At 45.7% G+C, this 18,865-nt stretch overlaps 1 protein-coding gene across 1 annotated transcript in view; it reads right to left on the bottom strand.

Moving 5' to 3' along the window:
• The window catches only part of pole (polymerase (DNA directed), epsilon), a 125,261-nt gene that overhangs the window by 46,173 nt on the left and 60,223 nt on the right, over positions 1–18,865 (bottom strand). Inside the window, exons 29-33 of the mRNA XM_068005940.1 lie at positions 14,451–14,573; positions 14,006–14,224; positions 3,954–4,160; positions 2,432–2,575; positions 1,906–2,046 (exon numbers count right to left, since the gene is read on the bottom strand). Coding sequence (XP_067862041.1) covers positions 1,906–2,046; positions 2,432–2,575; positions 3,954–4,160; positions 14,006–14,224; positions 14,451–14,573 — 834 coding nt within the window. The remainder of the gene's footprint in view (positions 1–1,905; positions 2,047–2,431; positions 2,576–3,953; positions 4,161–14,005; positions 14,225–14,450; positions 14,574–18,865) is intronic.

Below are 18,865 nucleotides of genomic sequence, written 5' to 3'. Positions count from 1 at the left end.
ACTATTGTGTATAAACCTAGGGTAGTATGGCTTGTGGGTTGAGAAGTGAAGCATGATGGTTATTTTAGCCAAGACTGTGTTAAAAGAGACTATGCTGAGTGTATTATGTTTGAGAAAGTACAGACCTTGAAGGAGCCAGGCACTGAGCAAATTGCAAGGAATGCACGGTAGCAGTGTGATGTATTTAGAAGCTACAGATAACTGGTACCGAAGGTTAATTGAATTAGCAACTAAGCAGGCCAAGGCCTCCTTATCTCGGGGAGTACAATCCTAGCAGCTACTGAATAGGGGATTGTTTATACATGATGGCCTCTATAGGGCTGTGAATGTAAGTCCTAAGATAAGGTACCACTAAGTCTGCAACAACATGGTACAGATGGTACCAGGAGTTATGTATAGAATGTATCTTCTGAAGGTTGAGTAGGATGATTAACAGTGCGGGTGAGAGAGCCAGGTGGCAGCTAATTGCCACATTGGCAGGGAAAAAAAGGGTATAAAGGGAGACCCCTGAAACTAGAGTTTTAAGCACAATTCTGATGAGGAAGACACAAGAACTCTTCAGTCAACAGAACATAGCAAGAAAAAAAGACAGAAGAGACCGCGCCACAGTCACTTGGAGGGATACATCCGAGGTTCCAAGGAACAGACTCTGACTATCCCCTTTGTTAAGTATTACTTTGTTGTACTAATTGTAATTTGCTTAATAAATCTGTTTTAGTTGTAACCAATATACCAGTACCCGTGTGCTTTTGTTGCCGTCACGGACAAGCCCTTTGAGTTGGATTTAAAATAAAATCCTGAAAGAAGGCGACAACCTACAGGACAGTGTGACAAAAATAAGAGTTTCTTTCTTTTGTTTGTATAGTTCAAATGGCTAGGATTTAAAATGGAAGCAGTTCTTTACACTAAGTGCAAAATTATGGAGCAAGCACTCTTAGTCTGTCAGCCAAGCAGGGTTGTTATCCACAATATAGCTATAAAGATTCCCTTCGATGAGGAGATTGGGGGCATTTGTTAGACCATTGTGTAATTTCCAGTTGTAGCCTTGTACAGAGTCAGGTTGAAATTTCAATGAGGAAATACAACAGTTATTGGCCAAAAGCCCCATGCCTACCAACTATTTGGCTTGTTCAAAAGAAATAGTTCTGCATCAGACATTTCCATGGGATAGATATCCCAGTTCTGGCTGCTGGTTTTTGATTCTGGTGTGGACACACCAGGGTTTATGGCCATTTTATGGACTCATATTCCATGTGTAACACCTCACTCGAAAGAAACATTTTGAGGCTGTGTACTTCTACCAAAGAGGAAAAGAAGGCTCATCTAATTAACTGAAAGAAGCGGCCTCATTCCAAGCAACTGTAAGGAATTCTGGAGGCAACATTCTGGAAATGGTATTTAACCCACTACGGTGAATTAAAAAAAATTGTAAATAAATCAGCACAGTAATTTAGCCTGTACAAACAGATATTTGTCTGCCCTCCTGATTGAAAGGAGACGTAATGAGCATCCTATGTATTTCTCTAGTAAGCAATTTTCCATGATTGAGGTTAATTATTACACCTGTGCTACATTAACTCTCTGCAGAAGACAAACATGTTTCATTTATTAGAGATACAGGGAATGAAATTGGTCTCGGGCAGTAATGTAAAACAGGCGATAATGGAACGGCAGCCTGTTTTATACCCCACCCGATTCTCTGTCCCATTGACGAGAAAATCTGGAGAGTGTAAAATGGGCGGTTGATTTGCTATCATCCACCCAAGACCAATTTCACCCTCTTGGTGCGCTTACAAAAACAGGACAGATTTGTCAAGGTTCAGGTTTTGGGGGAAAAGCTCAAACTGCAACAGATAACACATAGCCTATTATAAATAAATTCCATCCATCACCAACTATTCAGACCTGTGTTTCATAGACTCCTTCAATATCTGGAGCAGAGAGGTCAGCATTGATCTCATTGATGTGCTCCTGGTACATGTCTTCTGGCACAGAGTACTCATACAGGTTGTAAACAATATTGGAACGGGGCAGGATACGATTGACCTGTGAATAAAAATGGAAACAGATTTCAACAAATGGGCAAAAAACTGTGCCAACATGTAAAATGGTAAAATTCCAGGTAGGCAAATAGCTACTTCTCAAACTTTCCCAATAAATAGTGGTTAAACCTGTAATAACCAAGACTTACATAGTCTATCTTCACTCTTTCAGATGCTGACCAGCCTGCTGCACCTGTTCAACATTTTCTGCTTTTAAAATATTGTGCATATTTGCAAAATAGTGTGCAACTCAAACCCTCTACAAACATTCAAATTCTTGAATTCAAATTCCTGCAGTCTATGATATTAACATAGATCTGACATTTGGAAAAATAAGATTTGTTTGCAGAAAAGCTAAGAAAAATGAGAAAGGAATATGATATACTTACTTTCTTGTAAACAGCACCATCCTCTGCTTTAGGGAGGCGCTGATTGACATAGAATACTCGAGGGATATTGAGTTTGATGCAATGTAAATCATTTCCAACAACAGCCCATAGTTTGAAGAGACCTGGCTGACTTGTTTCTGCAATCTGAACAGATCCAATGAGAGAATAATTAACTTAAAACATTTCACATTCTACAGTAGTACAGTGGAACCTAATTACAAGAGCTTCCATGCCAAGATTGCATGATTCAACGAAGAATCACCATTTAGCAGTCTACAAAAATCAAAAAATCAAAAAGAATTACGGCCGAAATTAACTGGGCAGAAAAGTGAGCAAACAGGTCGACAGATCAGCAGTGGGAAATCTTGATACATAGAGTACAAAATAAACGTACTCCTATAAAACAGAAAGGAGATGCATCCAAGTATAGAGATCTGTGAATAAATAGTGATTATAACTTTAAGGGAGGCATATGATAAAGTTAATCAAAAATGACCACAGATTTGTTAAAGGTGAGTTGTATTTTGACAAATTTAAGAGATAATTGGGTGCGTTAAGGGAATGCAGTAGAAGTAGCATATATGGATTTTCAGAATGTTCAATAAGATGTCTCAAGAGGCTTGTTAGAAACATTCAGGCATATGGTACAAGAGAAAATGCAGCAGAAAGTTGGAAAAGAAGAGTTGGGATGAATAAGTGCATTTGGGATGAATGAGTGTTCCAACTGGAGAAGGGTTGGAAGTGGTGTACCCCAGAGGTGAGTGTTGGGTCCATTTCATGTTCTGTGTATACATAGACAATCTGGACTTGGATATAGGGAGCTCAATCTTGAAATATGCTGGCAACACAAAAGTAGAGGGTTTGCAAATGAGGAAGACATATATAGGTTAGTGGAAAGGGCAGACAGGTGCCAGATGTAATTTAACGTGGATAAGTGTGCAGTTTTGGGCGCCCCATTCCAGACAGGATATTGAAAAGAGAGAGAAAAGCAGTGTAAATTCATCAGGATGATGCCAGGAATGGGAAACTATAGTTATGAGGAGACTTGAGATACTGGGAACATTTCCACTGAAGCAGAGAAGGCTAACAGGAGATTTTTAAAATTCTGAAGAGTTTTAATGGATGACTAGGGAAAGACTATTTCCTCTGTCTTCCAGTGACGAAGGGTCAACAATTTAAAGTTATCCAGTTTGAGGAGAGTGGTTAGGAGACATTTCTATACAGAGAATTGCTGGAGGATAGGAGAGGTTGAGGCAGAGACCATTGTGTTTTTTTTTAAAAAGGGACAACTGGATAAATATTTGAAGCAGAGGAAGATACAAGGCTATGGGGAGAGCACAGGACAGTGGGATTAGTTTTGGCTGCTCTAGCAAAGAGCCACCCCATACACGATGGGCCAAATAGCCTCCCTCTGTATGGTTCAGGAAGATGCTCATCAGTCCATAATGAGATCCAATCTTAAATTACTGCCAAGACCCAATAAACTCCCAAGTTCCAACCGTAACAATTTAACAAACAATACCTGTACAATCTGCCATGGCATATCGAGAATGGTGCGGGCAGTTCGACGCAAAAAGCTGCTGAGGCTGGTTGTGGGACCATCTCGAATAGGTCTACCTGGTGCAGCTGCACCATCATCCAGCTTTCTTCTCTTCCTGCGCGCCTTTCTCTGTTTTGCCTGTAGCTCCCATTTCTTTTTCTGGTACCTCAGCCACACTAACCGTTCATTCTGTTTCAAAACATAATGCAAATTAGGAAGTTATTTTTAAATTAGTAAGTCTATTAGTGCTAAATATACAGGCTGCTTTTTTCTCCCCCCATTTCTGTCAAATACGTAGTGGACTTAATTGGAGACCTATGCAGACATATCAATCTGAATCAAATTCAAACTTTAGCTTGAGTTTCCCAACAGTAAACATGCTTTTTAGCACAATGTATAAATCAATCCCTATCATGTGCAAACCTAAGTCACGCCATCATTAACTTCCAGTGACATGGGGGCTGATTGTCGGATGACAGAGCGGGTGCATTGGGGCCTCCTAAAATCATACAAATCCGGAGCGGGTTCGGAGCCTGGCTCCGACCCACTGACATCCGGGTTCTCCAGTGATGCATTCGGGTGCTTGCATGCTTACCGAATACGGGAGTCCCACCAGCAATTAAAGCCAGCGGGATGATAATTTCCATAGTTTGACAGATAGTTAAAGTACTTGAGATACCTGATTGAGTAGATATTTTGGCAGGGGAGCAATTTTGAAGGATCCTCAGCGTGTTTGCTGTGGGAAACACTCCCTGTTGCAACAGACTTGTTTCAGCCTGCAGCCAGTGGGAGGTTCAAATGATTATTTGACAGGTGGGGAGAAAACTTCATTTATTGCTGCATGGCTTTCTGTCACTTCAGACAAAGTTTTGGCTGCAAGACCTTTGTGTTTCCACTCAAAATTCTTACTTTCCACCCAAAACTCTGCTGTGCAAACATATTTACCTACTTTGCGGACCCCCTCAAACTCACAGCGTCAGGATAGGGGGCGCCATGCCTGCATTCACCACTTCATCAGAGGATGAGCAACATCACCAGTCTCGCCAGGCACGGCATTCACCTCCGCCACGTGAAGCTCCACAACACAGTGCTGCGCCACAGGCACCTGCACAAGAGCACGGAGGGCAACAAGAGAGAGCGACATCGCACTACCCTCGCAACAGACCGAGGCTCAGCTTCCTGGACCTTTGAGGAGCAGTGCATATGGAGGCTCAGAGTCGGTCATAGTGTCAGACATCTGTAGCCTCCTTCATGCCAAGCTGCTCCCGGCTGGGCTGAGCAGCATCTCCTTACCTGTTGCCGTCAAAGTCACCACGGCCCTCAACTTCTTCGCCTCCAGACCATTCCAGGGTGCCACCGGGGTCTCTCAGTCGTCTGCACACAAGTGCAAAAGGCAGGTCACCGACTGCTTGTTTCGCAGGGCCTCGCACTACGTCAACTTCCCCATGGATGACCTCAACCAGACGGAGAGGGCAGTGGGATTCCATGCTGTGGCTGGCTTCCCACGGGTGCAGGGTGTAATCGATTGCACCCGAACAGCAAAACGAGCACCTCCATGCGAGCCAGAACTGTTCATCAACAGGAAGGGATATCACTCCATCAACACTCAGCTCGTTTGTGACCACCGCAAGAGATTCCTTCATGTGTGCGCCAGATACCCTGGCAGCTGCCACGATTCCTTCATCCTCCGGGAGTCCAACACCCCTCTTCCACGCACCGAACATCCGCAAGGGCTGGCTCCTTGAGGACAAGGGATACCCCCTGCACACGTGGCTCATGGCACCTCTGAGGAACCCCACCACTGAGCAACAGCGTCGATATAACGACAGCCACATCGCTACCAGGTCTACAATTTAGTATGCTACAGGGCTGCTCAAGGTGCGCTTCAGGTGCCTTGATCATTCTGGGGGAGCACTTCAAAACGCACCAGATAGAGTGTGTTGAGCCCTGCACAACTGAGTGGGGTGCCGCTTGGGGGGGCCCCCATGAGGAGAAGGAGGAGGCAGAGGAGCAGGAGCAACCCATGGGCAGGACAGTGGCTCATCTGGCTGGTCGTGAGGCCAGGGAGTCACTGATATGTGAACGATTCTCCTAACATCAGACAGTGTGAACAGTTCAGTCCTCACCACCTGGATAGAGTAGCGGCCACACCAGCCCCAGCCCCAACCCCTTGCACAAAACAGTCTTGCAATTACACATACGCCCACTGTAGAGTGACCCAATGCGCGGCATCATGTGTGGGCGTTCATGGTGAACCTCATGAAAGGGCCGTATTACAGAAGCCAGTCAAGAATGACCAAGACGTGGCAGTAGAGGCGACAATAATAATATTTAATGTGCGTTTAACAAAAAGCAAATATAAATAAAAAACATGACCAACCGTCAAATGCCCTTGTGCATCCATCCCCTTTGTGCTTACAAAACTTCGCCTTTCGCTTCTGACTACCTCTACGTGGTTCATCCCTTGTGGCTGCAGCAGAGGTAGTGGCAGGTTGCTCTTGTTCATGCCCTGACCGATTAGATGCTTTGGGCCTACGCCCTATGGGTTACGGTGCCCATGAGGGCCCCTACAAAGACTACTTCATTTGCACCTGTGCAGGAGCAGACTCGGCCACCTGGAGAGGAGGCAGCATTGCGGGTACTGGTTGAGAGAGGGGCAACGGGTGAGACGTGAGGGCGCTTTGAGTGGCGTCCCCACTTCTATGTCCCCTTTCGCCATCATCCCTCTCCTGGGCCAGGCCCACACCACTCCGACCAGTCTGCTGGATGAGAGTTTGGAGGACATGCGTGAAGCCTTGGAAGGCCGGTGCAGTGTATCTGCCTGCCTGTTTAAGGCGGCAGTATGTTGTTCACCCTGAATCCGAACGGCCGTTGTCAGGGCCTGAATGGACTCATTTGTGAGCCGTGCTTGAAGCTCCATGGAGGCTAGCCTTTCCTCCATCGCAGACATTCCTGCACTTACCTGCGACACTATCTCAGAGATGCCCTCATGGCCCTGTGACAGTATCTCAGAGATTCCCTCCTGTACCTGTACCACCATTCCACTCATGCAGAAGTTGGACTCCTCCATCCTCTGCGCAATTGTGGAGAGTGCGCGTGGCACCTGTTCCAGCACCTCGTAAATGTGCTGCTGCCTCTCGATCATTTTTCTTTTAAAGGATGGCCCCAGGGTTCAGCATCTGTGTCCAGCTGAGCAGAGCCTGGAGAGGAGTGCTCCCACCGAAGCGGACTCTCCACAGCTGCTCGTGCTCACGTGTGTGGTAACTCACCATGTGCGACCTCAACTAACTGTGGACTGGGACCCACCGAGGTGTGTGTATCTGAGCTGGTGGATGGCTCGCTCAGGTGTGACAGTGCACCCTCAGAGGCCGGCAGGTCCTCTGGGGAATTGCCCTCCGCCATCACAGCAGTCGCTGAAGGCCCTGTAAGAGAACAGAAGGCAGTATTAAGCGTGATCACAGATGTTGAGGTGCTGAAGATGGCAAGACATGTTAACATCAATTCATATTGTGTGTGCTGAATTCTACATTCAGCACACACAATATGTTCTGTCACCAGACGTTTGTCAGGTGCCAGTCTCAGCGTCCTCGACGAACGGGCACTGGAGGGTGCGGCTCAGCTCCAGCGCCTCCTGCTCCGCGGTCTGTGAGGACGACTATCTGTTGCGGACCCCCTCCGGTCCTCGCCCTCTACCGTGCATTCTGGGCTCTCTTCTCCTATAAGGGGAGGAAGCACAGACGTGTGAGTGAGTGATGGCGACGTGGCCAACCGACGAATGCATTGGTTTGGTCAGAATGCGGCTGACCGTGAAAGAGATGCATCAGAGGGTGAGTGTGAGACAGAGCCATAACATTGTATGAAGATTCGATTGAGTGGCAGTGGTGGGGTGAGTACTGGGGAGGTGAGGAAGAGCAGCGAAGTTGAGGATGAGTTTCGAGTGGGTGTGAGGAGTGATGTGATAGAGTAGTGTTGGCAGTGCAGAACGAGTTGGGGGGGTGGGAGCGGTGATGTGGAAGACGGAATGTAGGTGAATGGGTACGTGTACTCACTTTGGCTGACCTAGTTCGGTCATTGAAGCACTTCCTGCACTGGCTCCAGGTGCGGGAGATGTTGCTGCTGCTGGTGACCTCCTCTGCCACGTTGAACCAGGCCTTCCTGGTGGCAGAGGCAGGCCGCTTCCTCCCGTCCGCTGGGTCGCACACACCGGTCGTCGTCCTCGTCCTCCCCCTCCCCCTCGTCCTCCTCCTCCCATCCAGTAGCACCTGGAGTGAGGCATCACTGAATCTAGGAGCAGCCTCTCCCCTGATCTGCTCCATTATGCTATTTGGGTGTTCGCTCCAGGAGCAGTCATTGGAGGACTGCCCCTCTAAATAGAGCTCCTACAGCTGACAGCCTGTGATGCAGGTGTGCAGTCTGTCTGCTGTGCAGCTTTCGGACGGCAAACCCGGAAGCCACGTTAAGTGGCTCCAATTTACCCGCGATCGTGTGGGGAACGCTCAGATTTTATTGGGCGGGTTACTCACGCGCCCAATCACCCCCCGCTAATATTGGGGCCATAATATTTAATGTATTCTTCAGTCACAAGACTGCCACAGGGTGCTTCGTTTAGTGGCCTGGTTGAGAGTCAAGGAAATCCACATATGAACGAGACTGGAGTTCAAATACTGGATCCAAACTCAGAGCCCTGCAAAAGGAAATCAATTTCAGTAACACCGGAGATACCAGGCCAGTACAGAGAAAAAAACCCTAGAAATTCAGTGTACAAGCCACATCATCTTTATATCTGCTGAACAGTGGCTAGTAATTAGCAATGAAAGCATAAAAATAAAGGAGCAAGTTATAACTTTGATTTTACAGTGCAACATAATTTGCACAAGACATTATGATAGACAAGACAGCAGTCCATTTGTTCCTAGGCTACCCACTTAACATGCCAGAACAGACAGGCTCGTGCTGATCCCAGATCTTAAAATACTAGCGTTTAGAAACACAAATCAATGGTGGCAAACATCCAGTCAATGGGAATTGGTAACAGAACACTGAAAAGAATGTTCCAGAAGGTGCAATGTCAAATGCTGTTGTTGGGACACATTGTACATAACAAAAGTATAAACTTACAGATTTGGAACACAGACAGATGAAGATCAAATATATAGATGTGGGCAAAAGATACATAACATGGATTTAAACTTTACATGCATACCTCAAGGTTTTCAGACATAGGCTCTAACCTGTCTCACTCAAATACCAGCTCTTACACCACAACTGTATTAACTGGAGTTCACACATAAAAGGAGACATGAAGGAATGTACATCTTCGAGTTTTTAATTTTTTGTGTGAGATTTTTATTCCTGTTCATTAAAAGTGAGGGATATCAATTCTGCATTCTAGAACTCTCCTGTTTGGGGCACCCAATGTCAGTATCAAGTGCATCCAATTAAAATATAGTACAGGCTGATGAAGTTCTCTCCACCTTGACTCCAATTTACAAGAGTACTTACTAATGTAGACGTTTGCAACCTACAGCCCCTGAACCCTGGCAATTCAGCCCTCAAAGCCCAGGTAACTCAGTCCTGTTTGTTTGTATTTCTTATTTGTTGGTTGCACTGTTGGAAAGGTCTCATTGGTGGATAAATCCTAAATCTGATCAAGATATCAACAATTTGATATTTATGCAAATTAAAGGGAACACAGAATTAAACTTTATATGTAATTCCCCCCACGCTCAATCATTTGCACCCATGCAGTCCGCAGTCATAAGATTGGACAACCCTGCTCTAATGCAGCACTATGAGTATTCCAGCTTCTCTTTGAATAATTCAGTGCAAATCTGTACTGAAGAGAATTCAGTACAGTGGATCTGCAGCCACCAGGAACTGCATCAAGACTAACAAAACTCATTCCACACAGGACCCTTACAGCAGGCAAAGAGGAGGCTACAAGTTTCTGGGAAAAACTTGGACTTTTTGGACTTGAAAAGAGGTGAATGAGGATGGACCTTAGAGGTATATGACCCTAATTTGAATAGAAAAGGTAAATCTGGAGCTATACTTCAAGTTAAATCACAACTGCAGGACCAGGGGGATGTTGACACAAACTGGTGAAAGGCAAGTCCAGGACTGATGGCAAGAAGCACTTCTTCAGACAAAATGATTAATACCTGATATGGTCTTCCAGGTAGGGGAGTGGACCTAAAAACTCTAGAATAATTAAAGATGCAGTTAAACACCATGTGTGCATAGAAGAGGATGGTAGGTTTCTATGGAAGGATAAACTAGATGGGTTAAAATGGCCTCCGTCATCTGTACTTGTCTTTTGTGATCTGAAGCTGAACTTGAGCCCCAGAGACCAAAGTACAGGTTCCTAATCTATTGAGCCACCAGCTCCCTGATTGTACTATAAAACACATCAGATTACATATACCAGAAATGAACAGGACATGGTTTGACATTTTGGAATTCAGAAATAATAATTGCAGGATGATACAAAACGATCCAATCGCAAGATTTCACTCCACATTAAGTGTGAAAAACTTCAGCTGCAGCAACAATGCAAATTTTGAAAGGCGAGGCAAGGCACAGTGAAAGCATACTTCTACATGGGAATTTTTAGTAAAGAGCCAGACAAATCCAAACTAAAACAAAAGACTTCAGAACCAGTGAACCCCCAAAGACAAAGACAAAGAATTTTTCTCATCCCCTCCAATCAGATTCTTAGTCCCTGTGCTAGCCTCTATTTTAGGTGGAATCGGTAGAACAGACAACACTCAGATGGGCCAAAATCACCAACAAATCAAGGGTATGCCAAGAGAATACATGCCAAGACTAAGATGAAAAGGATCTTCCCCACTAGAGAACTGCTCACCAGCAAAATAAGGGAAACCGCAAAGTGGTACCGATGAGAAAGAGTAGCTATAGGTTGTGCTGTACAAATTACTTAAAGGGGGGAGAAACATGGACAGCTGCAATTTACTGAGAATTTTCAATACCCCAATTGGAAACAACAGTATAAAAACTCTGCTTTTAGTAGCCTGTTCCTTGTTTTTTTTTGTAGTGTCCATTGATTTTTGTACACTTAATAAATCATCTATTAGCTTTACTTCTCTCACTGATCCGTCCATCTTTCAGCATCCAAAGTATTGGCCTTAAACTGCCAGCAGATCCAGGGTATTTCCCTGGGATAGCCATATTTTTCAGTATACGTGCATGATGCTGAAACAAGCAAGCAAAAAAAACTCATGGTTTTATTATGCTATTAACTCTAAACAACCCAAATAAACAATTTTGACTAATAAACTTCTGAGTTAAACGGAGGGAGAACTTGGGGGAAGGAAAACTTTTTTCCCTCCTTAATGATGTATTTTCTAACCTTTAAGTTTAAAATAGTTTACTATACTTATCCAATTTCTTCTGCACAACTCCAACTTTAAAATAAGAAATTGGCCAAAAAGCAGCTTGAAAGTTGTTTTTCCAGCCAATTAGCAAAGATGTAAAGACTGGTCACGTCATTGATGCAACCAGGTCAATCTTTAAAACACAAAAAACAGGAAAGGTTGCTAACAGTATACTCCTAGGCTGATTTGAGGTGTGTCAATGTTGCTTCCCTTATCTCAACCATTTCTCCTACCATGATACTGTCACCAGCACACAAAAATCATTGGATCCAGAGGACATTGCAAAGAACGAGACATAGCAAAAGGTACAAGAGCTGTAGCCTGAATGCTTGAGTAAAATATCTAACTTACGTTACAGCTAATTTTCATTTAAACAACTCCGTGAACTAGGGACACTGCAAGAAGCTGCAGAAAAGATTTTAAATAAGTCAATGCAAACAGTTCCCAATCTGGAGTCAGTTGGAGAATGCTTAGGATACTGACTGATTTTAAAGTAACAATATTCTAGCTTTTAGTCAACTGACACAATTATCGATCCAAAAGTAATCCATCAAATTAACAGAAGTCAAAACCTCAAATTAAATTCTGAAACACATTTTCTGAAGTCTTTTGGATTTATAATACTGTATTGATTAGGCCCTTTTGCTCAATATAAGACAAATAAATCAACTGCAGCTGTTCACACAGTATGTTCAATCACTGTTCAATAGAGCTGCTCCAGGTATACTATTGTGTGCCTCCAGCAGCCAGCTCAAAACCACACTGAAGGCAACCTGGTAACAGTTCACTAACCAACACACTTCAGGAAGACTGTGGGAAGAAAGTACAAGGATTTCGTAGGTGTATTTAAAAAAAATTCAGTTAGTACACAAAACATCCTGAGCGTCTCCCTGAAGTACACATGCTCAAAATTGAAGACTAACCCGGGCCAAAAGGGATGTCATGGCAGCCCTTATGACAAGCCAATTAAGTACTTTTGAAGTGTAATCACTGCTGTAATGTAGGCATCAATTTGTATGCACACTAAGGTCACAAAGACAGCATTGGGATAAATCAGAATGATACAGCACAGAAAGCAGCCATTTGGCCCATCACGCCAGTGCCGGCTCTACGAAAGAACTATCCAATTAGTCCCACTCCGCTGCTCTTTCCCCATGGCCCTACAAATTTTTCCACTTCAAGTACATATTTCCAGATAATCTGTTTGTGGTGTTGGTTGAGGGATAAATGTTGATCAGGGCACCAGGAGAACTGCCCTGCTCTTCTTCGAATAATACCATGGAATTTTTTTACATCTACCTCAGAGCAGACAGAATCTTAGTTGAATGTCTCATTTGAAAGACGGCACCTCCAAAAGTGCAGCACTCCCTCAGTATTACAGTGCAGTGTCAGCCTACATTATGTGATCAAGTACACTTGACATTGCTGCAGGTGTTCCTCAGGGCAGTGTCCTAGGCCCAACCGTCTGCAGCTGCTTCATCAATCACCTTCCCTCCATCATAAAGGTCAGAAATGGGAATGTTCACTGATGATTGCAGTGTTCAGTTCCATTCGCAAACCCTCAGATAATGAAGCAGTCCGTGCCCATGCAGCAAGGCCTGGATAACATCCAGGCTTGGGCTGATAAGTGGCAAGTAACATTCGCGCCAGACAAGGGCCAGGCAATGACCATCTCCAACAAGAGAGAGTCTAACCACCTCTTGACATTCAACGGCATTACCATTGCCGAATCCCCCACCATCAACATCCTGGGGGTCAATGACCAGAAACTTAACTGGACCAGCCATATAAATACTGTGGCTACAAGAGCAGGTCAGAGGCTGGGTATTCTGCGGCGAGTGACTCACCTCCTGACTCCCCAAAGTTTTTCCACCATCTAAAAAGGCACAAGTCAGGAGTGTGATGGAATACTCTCCACTTGCCTGGATGAGTGCAGCTCCAACAACACTCAAGAAGCTCGACACCATCGACGCAAAGTAGCCCGCTTGATTGGCACCCTATCCACCACCCTAAACATTAACTCTCTTTACCACCGGCACACTGTGGCTGCAGTGTGTACCATCTACAGGATGCACTGCAGCAACTCGCCAAGGCTTCTTCGACAGCACCTCCCAAACCCGCGACCTCTACCACCTAGAAGGACAAGGGCAGCAGGCATATGGGAACACCACCACCTGCACGTTCCCCTCCAAGTCACACACCATCCCGACTTGGAAATATATCGCCGTTCCTTCATCGTCGCTGGGTCAATATCCTGGAACTCCCTTCCCAACAGCACTGTGGGAGAACCTTCACCACACGGACTGCAGCGGTTTAAGGTGGCGGCTCACTACCACCTTCTCAAGGGCAATTAGGGATGGGCAATAAATGCTGGCCTCGCAAGCGACGCCCACATCCCATGAACGAATTAAAAAAAACACTGGAGTGGGGCTTGAACTTTTGACTCAGAGGCAAGTGTGCTACCATTGAGCCAAGGTATGTTTTTTTTGCATCCTCTTTCACCTCAGTTGGTAGTCTTTATTTTACTGCCCACCAATTTACTGTTCAGTGTCTTGTCTCATGAAATTAAAACAAAGTAAATTCAAAAATAATCGAATTAAATTGAGTCCATTTAATTCCAGCATTCCAATTACAAGTTACCTTTGTGGCTCCCAGTGGTGGTGGAGGTCCCAATATCTCTCTCCAAGATTGGGTTAATTCCAGGTCTTGAGATACCTCCTGGCTCTCCTCATTCATACCACGCCTTCTCTTCGTGCTGATGGGGATAACCGGCTGTACTCTATGTTTGGAAACACACAAGTCTTCGAGATCACCAATCTCTGATTGTTGACTGCTCGTCGTATGCTGATTAGATGTCACCTGAAACATATGGACTATATTTAGAGCAAAATTTTAAAACAGACCTCCCCCCACTCCAAAAGAACACACACCAGCCCATTTGAATCTGAAACAAACAATTCCAGGTTCAGGACATTTCACTTCTTCCAATGCACTTGTTTTTTAAAAAAAGCTGTTTACCCATTGTCAGAACTCCAGACAAATTCTCTTCCTTATTAGCTCACAACACTAAATGGAGAGTACATACCTGCCTGACTCCAGTGTTTGTGAACAGCTCATTAATTTTCTTTTGCTTGTAAACATCATTCTTTTCTAACAGTTTCTTGTGGAGCCAGTCAGGATGACGGACTCGTGGGACCGGATTCTTCACCTGCAAAGACATGATTCTTATTTATCACAGACTGAACAAAGATCACATCAGCATGTTCTAATATGCTTTCAATAGGTTAATCTGTGGGCTGCACTGCTCAGCCACTAGACTTGTGCTACTATTTGCAAATCTAGCAACTGAACAGCTCAGTGGTATTCCATTGGAAATCACAATTGAACAGACTACTCAAGTGATCAGCACTCAGCAGCAGCGATTTAGCTTAGTAATTAGATTTGTGATGATAAAAGTAGCATAAATTTCTATTTAGCTGTTCAGTTTTAGCAGGCATGTATTGAATGTTTCAGCCAAAAGGCAAAACAGACGTCGTAATGCAGTTGTATTATTCAGTCAGTTTTAGCTATTGGATAAATATTGTATCTAACATTGCTCCCACAAACTGGAAGAGATGGGAGCAAAAGCTCCAGTTCACAGAATCATAGAAAGGTTACAGCACGGAAGGAGGCCATTCGGCCCATCGAATCCGCGTCGGCTCTATGCAACAATCCAGCTAGTCCCACTCCCCCCCGCCCTATCCCCGTAGTCCTGCAATTTTTTTCCTTTCAAGTACTTATCCAGTTCCCTTTTGAAGGTCATGATTGAATCTGCCTCCACCAACCCCTCAGGCAGTGCATTCCAGATCCTAACCACTCGCTGCGAGAAAAAAAAGCTTTTCCTCATGTCACCTTTGGTTCTTTTGCCAATCACCTTAAATCTATGTCCTCTGGTTCTTGACCCTTCCACCAATGAGAACAGTTTCTCTCTATCTATTCTGTCTAGGCCCTTCATGATTTTGAATACCTCTTTCAAATCTCCTCGTAACCGTCTCTGTTCCAAGGAGAACCACCCCAGCTTCTCCTGTCTATCCACGTAACTAAAGTCCCTCATCCCCGGAATCATAGAATCATAGAAGTTTACAACATGGAAGCAGGCCCTTCGGCCCAACATGTCCATGTCGCCCAGTTTATACCACTAAGCCATTCCCAATTGCCTGCACTTGGCCCATATCCCTCTATACCCATCTTACCCATGTAACTGTCCAAATGCTTTTTAAAAGACAAAATTGTACCCGCCTCTACTACTGCCTCTGGCAGCTCGTTCCAGACACTCACCACCCTTTGAGTGAAAAAATTGCCCCTTTGGACCCTTTTGTATCTCTCCCCTCTCACCTTAAATCTATGCCCCCTTGTTATAGACTCCCCTACCTTTGGGAAAAGATTTTGACTATCTACCTTATCTATGCCCCTCATTATTTTATAGACTTCTATAAGATCACCCCGAAACCTCCTACTCTCCAGGGAAAAAAGTCTCAGTCTTATGTTACTGGGCTAGTAATCCAGAGGCCTGGACTAAAATCCAGAGTCATGAGTTCAAATCCCGCCACGGCAGCTGGCGAATTTAAAATTCAATTAATTCAATAAAAATCTGGAATTAAAATACTAGTATCAGTAATGATGGCCATGAAACTACCGGATTGTCGTAAAAACCCATCTGGTTCACTAATGTCCTTTAGGGAAGGAAACCTGCCGCCCTTACCCGGTCTGGCCTATATGTGACTCCAGACCCACAGCAATGTGGTTGATTCTTAATTGCCCTCTGAAATGGCCTAGCAAGCCACTCAGTTGTAAAATCTCGCTACGAAAAGTCATAAGAATAAAACCGGATGGACCACCCGGCATCGGACCACGAGGCACCGGACACGACAACGGCAAAACACCAAGCCCAGTCGACCCTGCAAGGTCCTCCTTACTAACATCTGGGGACTTGTGCCAAAATTGGGAGAGCTGTCCCACAGACTAGTCAAGCAACAGCCTGACATAGCCATACTCACAGAATCATACCTTTCAGCCAACGTCCCAGACTCTTCCATCACCATCCCTGGGTATGTCCTGTCCCACCGGCAGGACAGACCCACCAGAGGTGGCGGTACAGTGATATACAGTCAGGAGGGAGTGGCCCTGGGAGTCCTCAACATTGACTCTGGACCCCATGAAATCTCATGGCATCAGGTCAAACATGGGCAAGGAAACCTCCTGCTGATTACCACCTACCGTCCTCCCTCAGCTGATGAATCAGTCTTCCTCCATGTTGAGCACCACTTGGAGGAAGCACTGAGGGTAGCAAGGGCACAAAATGTACTCTGGGTGGGGGACTTCAATGTATATCACCAAGAGTGGCTCGGTAGCACCACTACTGACCGAGCTGGCCGAGTCCTGAAGGACATAGCTGCTAGACTGGGCCTGCGGCAGGTGGTGAGCGAACCAACACGAGGGAAAAACTTACTTGACCTCGTCCTCACCAATCTACCTGTCGCAAATGCATCTGTCCATGACAGTATTGGTAGGAGTGACCACCGCACAGTCCTCATGGAGATGAAGTCCCGTCTTCGCACTGAGGACACCATCCAACGTGTTGTGTGGCACTACCACCGTGCTAAATGGGATAGATTCAGAACGGATCTAGCAGCTCAAAACTGGGCATCCATGAGGCGCTGTGGGCCATCAGCAGCAGCAGAATTGTATTTCAGCACAATCTGTAACCTCATGGCCCGGCATATTCCTCACTCTACCATTACCAACAAGCCAGGGGATCAACCCTGGTTCAATGAGGAGTGTAGAAGAGCATGCCAGGAGCAGCACCAGGCGTACCTAAAAATGAGGTGCCAACCTGGTGAAGCTACAACTCAGGACTACATGCATGCTAAACAGCGGCAGCAACATGCTATAGACAGAGCTAAGCGATTCCACAACCAACGGATCAGATCAAAGCTCTGCAGTCCTGCCACATCCAGTCGTGAATGGTGGTGGACAATTAAACAACTAACGGGAGGAGGAGGCTCTGCAAACATCCCCATTCTCAATGATGGCGGAGTCCAGCACGTGAGTGCAAAAGACAAGGCTGAAGCGTTTGCAACCATCTTCAGCCAGAAGTGCCGAGTGGATGATCCATCTCAGCCTCCTCCCGATATCCCCACCATCACGGAAGCCAGTCTTCGGCCAATTCGATTCACTCCACGTGATATCAAGAAACGGCTGAGTGCACTGGATACAGCAAAGGCTATGGGCCCCGACAACATCCCAGCTGTAGTGCTGAAGACTTGTGCTCCAGAACTAGCTGCGCCTCTAGCCAAGCTGTTCCAGTACAGCTACAACACTGGCATCTACCCGACAATGTGGAAAATTGCCCAGGTATGTCCTGTCCACAAAAAGCAGGACAAATCCAATCCGGCCAATTACCGCCCCATCAGTCTACTCTCAATCATCAGCAAGGTGATGGAAGGTGTCGTCGACAGTGCTATCAAGCGGCACTTACTCAACAATAACCTGCTCACCGATGCTCAGTTTGGGTTCCGCCAGGACCACTCGGCTCCAGACCTCATTACAGCCTTGGTCCAAACATGGACAAAAGAGCTGAATTCCAGAGGTGAGGTGAGAGTGACTGCCCTTGACATCAAGGCAGCATTTGACCGAGTGTGGCACCAAGGAGCCCTCGTAAAATTGAAGTCAATGGGAATCGGGGGAAAACTCTCCAGTGGCTGGAGTCATACTTATCACAAAGGAAGATGGTAGTGGTTGTTGGAGGCCAATCATCTCAGCCTCAGGGCATTGCTGCAGGAGTTCCTCAGGGCAGTGTCCTAGGCTCAACCATCTTCAGCTGCTTCATCAATGACCTTCCCTCCATAAGGTCAGAAATGGGGATGTTCGCTGATGACTGCACAGTGTTCAGTTCCATTCGCAACCCCTCAGATAATGAAGCAGTCCGAGCCTGCATGCAGCAAGACCTGGACAACATCCAGGCTTGGGCTCATAAGTGGCAAGTAACATTCGCGCCAGATAAGTGCCAAGCAATGACCATCTCCAACAAGAAAGAGTCTAACCACCTCCCCTTGACATTCAACGGCATTACCATCGCCGAATCCCCCACCATCAACATCCTGGGGGTCACCATTGACCAGAAACTTAACTGGACCAGCCATATAAATACTGTGGCTACGAGAGCAGGTCAGAGGCTGGGTATTCTGCGGCGAGTGACTCACCTCCTGACTCCCCAAAGCCTTTCCACCATCTACAAGGCACAAGTCAGGAGTGTGATGGAATACTCTCCACTTGCCTGGATGAGTGCAGCTCCATCAACACTCAAGAAGCTCGACACCATCCAAGATAAAGCAGCCCGCTTGATTGGCATCCCATCCACCACCCTAAACATTCACTCCCTTCACCACCGGCGCACTGTGGCTGCAGTGTGCACCATCCACAGGATGCACTGCAGCAACTCGCCAAGGCTTCTTCGACAAC

The sequence above is a fragment of the Heptranchias perlo genome, chromosome 25 (assembly GCF_035084215.1).
Source record: "Heptranchias perlo isolate sHepPer1 chromosome 25, sHepPer1.hap1, whole genome shotgun sequence".
In the NCBI taxonomy this organism is placed as follows: domain Eukaryota; kingdom Metazoa; phylum Chordata; class Chondrichthyes; order Hexanchiformes; family Hexanchidae; genus Heptranchias; species Heptranchias perlo.
This window is presented reverse-complemented; position numbering and strand designations above follow the sequence as displayed.